This window comes from Zingiber officinale, chromosome 11A, assembly GCF_018446385.1.
Source record: "Zingiber officinale cultivar Zhangliang chromosome 11A, Zo_v1.1, whole genome shotgun sequence".
In the NCBI taxonomy this organism is placed as follows: Eukaryota; Viridiplantae; Streptophyta; class Magnoliopsida; order Zingiberales; family Zingiberaceae; genus Zingiber; species Zingiber officinale.
This window is the reverse complement of record NC_056006.1, coordinates 75,949,115-75,954,107: the sequence shown is the minus strand read 5'-3', so window position 1 is coordinate 75,954,107 and position 4,993 is coordinate 75,949,115. Positions and strand designations below refer to the sequence as shown.

General features: G+C 45.8%; 1 protein-coding gene across 1 annotated transcript; it reads left to right on the top strand.

Annotated features, from left to right (window-relative positions):
• Positions 1-1,006: 1,006 nt before the first annotated feature.
• On the top strand, positions 1,007-2,581 carry LOC122031008. The gene is made up of 2 exons (XM_042590052.1): positions 1,007-1,092; positions 1,229-2,581. Exons 1-2 carry the CDS (start codon positions 1,082-1,084, stop codon positions 2,496-2,498), a joined length of 1,281 nt encoding a protein of 426 aa, XP_042445986.1. The 5' UTR covers positions 1,007-1,081; the 3' UTR covers positions 2,499-2,581.
• Positions 2,582-4,993: the final 2,412 nt, after the last annotated feature.

The following is a 4,993-nucleotide window of genomic DNA, read 5'->3' as shown; positions in this document are numbered from 1 at the left end:
TTGCTAGAAATGGGGTGAGATGCTAGGATCAACCAAATTATTCAAAATGTATCATGCATCCCTTGAATAATTAGGTTGAAGAGACATTAATTGAGTTTGGGGAACACCATTACACAATTCATGTGTATTTGGTTCCTAGATCTTACTCATACATTCCAACCAAGGAATCTTGGTTGGACTTTTGTCTAGAAATTGTCTAACATAGTTAATGTGTTTGGTTGATACTTTCTGCTTGATACATTTCATGACTTTGATTGATGTTAGGACAAGTTGATAAAGAAGTATTAGGAACTAAGACTTATTTTGACAAACTTGAAACTAATCATAGAGAGGACGAATTTTGGAATAGGTTATAGGTAGCCTATGTCAGTTTTGGGACTTTGCTTCACTACAGATTGTAGTTTCAGCAATTTCCTAAGTTTGTGGAGATTCACTGATTTTGAAGCTAAGAATCGAGAAGGTTTAAATTTTGAATTTCTAAGCCTTGAATGAGTTCAATTCTTGAGAGCAAATCATTAGGAATTATCCATCTGATATCACTAACTATAATCTATGGGCTTCTAGGATCCTAGGAAGTTGTTGGAACAAAATTTAGGACTTTTGATACGAGTTTCAGATATCAGAAGTCTGAAGTATCAGACACTGATCGGTCGCTGGACCGGTCAGGAGACTCCCTGATCGGTCCACAGTCCGGTCAGGGGCTCTCTTGCGACAATCATATCTGAACGGTCTGCAGACCGTTCAGATATCGAACAGAGAGTTTGCGGACCGATCAGGAGGTTTCCTGATCGGTCTGCCGACCGATCAGGAAATTTCGATAGGTTCTGTTCGCGTTTTGAACGGTCCCGGGACCGATCTGAAGGATGCCTGATCGGTCCAGGGACCGATCCGCTATCTCCGATCCAAGGATCTGATCGTTCAATCCTTCTCCTGATCGGACGGCCGTCCGATCGGGTTGGTCACCTACCCTCTTAAAACCTCCCACTCTTTGGCGTCTCACGCGAACCCTACCTCTCCGCTTCTCTCGTTTCTTCTTCCCAGCGCCGGCCGACCCTCGTTTCTTTCTCCGACGAACGAAGTAATGCCTCCAAGGTAACTTCCTCTTCCCATTCTATTCATCCTTAGCATTTTTTTTTCTCACTGCATTTGCGTTTTTGGGTCGGTACTCATCTGTTGTGGTCTTGTGCTCCCATGTGTACCCCGGTCATGTCCCATTTCCCATCCTTAGGAAGAAATCTGCAGGGGAGGGTACCTCTAAGTCGGATAAGTCCAAATCTAAGGTTCCTACCTCTTCCCGACCTCAACCATCCAGTTCGGGGAGATTCCCGAACCAACAGTTTGAGAAAAACTTTAAGGACAGGACTTTCAAGTTGCTCCCGTGTAGGTCGGTTGATAAGAAGTACATGAACGAATTTTGTCCGTCCATAACCGAAACTATCGACTACTACAAACTTGACACCTTGGTATATTTGGAGAGAGACATCAACCTTGACTTAGTCTCGGAATTCTATAATAATCTTCATCAGACTTTGGATGGTAATTATAGAACCCGAGTGGCTAAGCAAAACGTTGATTTCAATATGATTGACTTCTTGGGTTATTTGGCTTGTCGTGTAAGTACGGGGTTGCTCGCTTTCTACCCTGATTTGCCAGACCCCGTGCCTCCTCCTCTCGATGCCTCACCTGACTCAATCTATGAGTATTTCTTTGGACACCCCAGACAGGATGGATTAGATGAGTTGGATGACGACTTTCCCACATTTCCAGCCCTTAGCCTTTCTCCTCCTGACTATATCCTTTTTAAAGTGGTCACACAATGTCTTCTACCGATCACCACTAAATCGTTGGCAGAGATTCGCCCGTATCACTGTCTGATGCTTTACGGGTTACGTCGGCGTCTAGATTTTGATATCATGTCCAATATCTATGCATCCATCGTATTCCATAGCACGCCAAGCGGCGACAATGTCTATATGCCTTATGGGCATGTCATTACTGATTGGCTCGAGACTTTGGGTATAGATGTCTCTAAGGGGAGGTTGGTGAAGATGGTTCGCCAGGATTGTCGACTTGGGAAGCGTGCGTTTTCCAAATCTGGCATCCTCAGTCAGGATGGGACCATTAGGTGGATGGATGGGAGGGCACTGGGTGAGTTACCACTCCCACGACAGGGTGCTCGTGCTCCTGCTCCAGCTGCACTTGTCGAGGCGGATCCAGATCTGCGCTGGCAGATCGCGGAGTTGGAGGACCGATTTGATCGCCACGAGGAGATGGTGGCTGCTGAGTTCGTTGGTCTACGTCTCCACATTGACCGACGCTTTGAGACCCTACAGAGACATCAGCTGGCTACTCATCAGGCGTTTATGGGATGGATGGCCAGCCACCCACCACCTCAGCCTTCTACAGACGATCCATCTTCAGGCAGCGGCGTACCCCCTCAGGGATTCTCTTATCCTGTTGCTGATGACACTGCTCCTCATGATGAGGATGCGAGTTGATTTTGATTATGTGATTGATTGTTGATTGTGCTACTTTGTTCTAGATACGATGTTGATTACCTGTCCTGGATGGTTGCTACTTTAGACATTATGTTTATTTTCATGCGTTTTGTACTCCTATGATATCTTTTTCATGCTATGTATATGACATTGCTTGAGTTCTATCATATCTTACTTCTTTTTGTGGATTATGATATGGGTTTAAGGGGGAGGTGTTTGTCAGTCCTCATATTTTTTTTTATATATATACCTTTTCGGTGTTTGACAAAGGGGGAGAGAGTATTTGAAGTTTAGAGACGAATTGTAAACTCAATATGAAAAAAAGGGGAGAAGATATTTGAGATATATCCGTCTTAGGGGGAGGATCCCGATTTCCCTAAAATTATGGATATGAAAGCATTTCTGATCTAAACTTAAATCGTGTTGTCAAACAACAAAAAGGGGGAGATTGTTGATACAGTCTGACACGGATGTTGTTTTGATGTTGACACGTATTTAAGTTTCAATCAGATATTGAATTAACTCAGACAAATCAGGGTTGACTTGGTTGACCTGATTAATCTGATTGGGAAAAGTCCGAGCAAGGAGCTTGGCACGGGAAAGTCAGTGAGTGAAGCCGGCTGCATTGGAAGTCCTGGTGAGTGAAGCCGTGAAAAGTCCAGTGGAGCCAATTGGAAAGTCCTGTGAGAAGCCAGCAATTGAAAGTCTGAGTGAAGCGGGCAATTGGAAAGTCACAGTGAGTGAAGCCAGCAAGTGGAGAAGTCTGGTGAGTGAAGCCGGGCAATTGGAAAGTCTGGTGAGTGAGGAGCCGATTGGGAAAGTCACGGTGAGTGAAGCGAGCGAAGGAAAAATCCAGATGGATCAAGGGGTGATCGGACATCCGGTATTGAAGTCAAGTATGGAAACTTGGCATGTATAGTCGGAGAAGAGCTCGGTAGCTCGGTCTCTGGACTGTCAGGATTAAGGGTAGCAAGCTTGGAAGCTTGCCTCTTAAATCCGACTTGGATCGGTCGATGACCGATCCAAGGTATGTAAGACAGTGATCGGTCGTGAACGCGATCCAGATTAACTAAGTGTTACCGATCGGTCTCTCGACCGATCGGTAAATACTCGAGCATCTTGATCTTGCGGTCCGCCGGCCGATCGATGAACCCGCTGACATCTTGCGAGGCCATCTATACTCGATGCCTGACCGGTGAGATACGCCCGATCGCCGGTCCGAAACTTGACGATCGGGTGACGGGGACCGATCAAGTTTCCGATCGGTCCACGACCGATCGAGATCGATCGAAAAGAGATTTGAGCGTATGGATCGGTCGACCGATCCATATTATAATCTGTTTTGCATGCACTTTCTCTGATTCTTTCTGATTCAAAGTTGCTTTTGCCTAAATATTTCTAACCATCTGCTGCAAGATTTTGAGGTGCAGGTTACTGGTAATTTGCAATTGGTTGATTTCAAATTGAGCTTCATTAGTAGAGGATACCAGAGAAACTTTTGCTATGTTCCACTGTAAACCTGTTAAAGCAGCAAAGTCGTGGCTGCGATCTGGCGGTGATCTGGCATCGATCAGCTCAACTCATGGTGATTGGGTGGAGCTCAGAGACACCAGTGAAGACCAGAATTCCATTGGTGTGAGCTCAGATGATCAGATGAGAAAGAAGCGTGATTGGCGATGCTATGGCTGGATGCAGAGATTTGCTGCAGTTTGGCAGGGATCCGTTGCGGGCGAAAGGCAGAGATGGCAGAGACATAAAAGGCTGGTTGAAGAGAGGGTTAAGAAGAAGTTTTTCTGGAGAAAAGAAACTCTCTGTCGATCGGTGCAAAAGCTTTGACGCTCGGGGCTGAGAAGCGGCTGTCTCGACTTGCTCTCTGTTTCACTGACCTTCGCGTGACTGTAAGCTTAATTTTCATTCTCCTAAGTCACCAAGCTCAGTAAGTCTTGTGCTATATTCTACATACCCGTTGAGATTTTGTTGAGAGGTCACTCCACCGAGAAGGAGAAAGTTCATAGCCGGGTGTTCACCGGGGTTGATCTACCGAAGATCGGCTTGTCCACCTTACGGACACCGAGGAGTAGGGGCAAGTTATCCCCGAACCTCGTAAACACTTGAGTCACTGTGGTTTGCTTTGGTTCTTCTCTTATTCTTATTCTGTTCTTAACTTGTTTTCCGCTGCGCTAACCACTCGTGTGAGTTTTATCTTTGAGTTTTAGCTTTTGAAGAGGCTATTCACCCCCCTCTAGCCATCCAAGATCCTAACAAGTGGTATCAGAGCTTGGAGCTCTTCATCCGGCTTAACAACCTAAGAGCAAAGAGATGGCCATGAGGGAAGGTTTTAGCACAAATCGACCACCTTACTTTGAAGGGGCAGATTTCCAGTACTGGAAGGGACGCATGGAGTATTACCTAAAGACGGACATTGCCATGTGGTTCTCAGTCAAGGAAGGCTACACACCACCAAGAGATGAGGAAGGTAAGGAGCTCGAATCGTC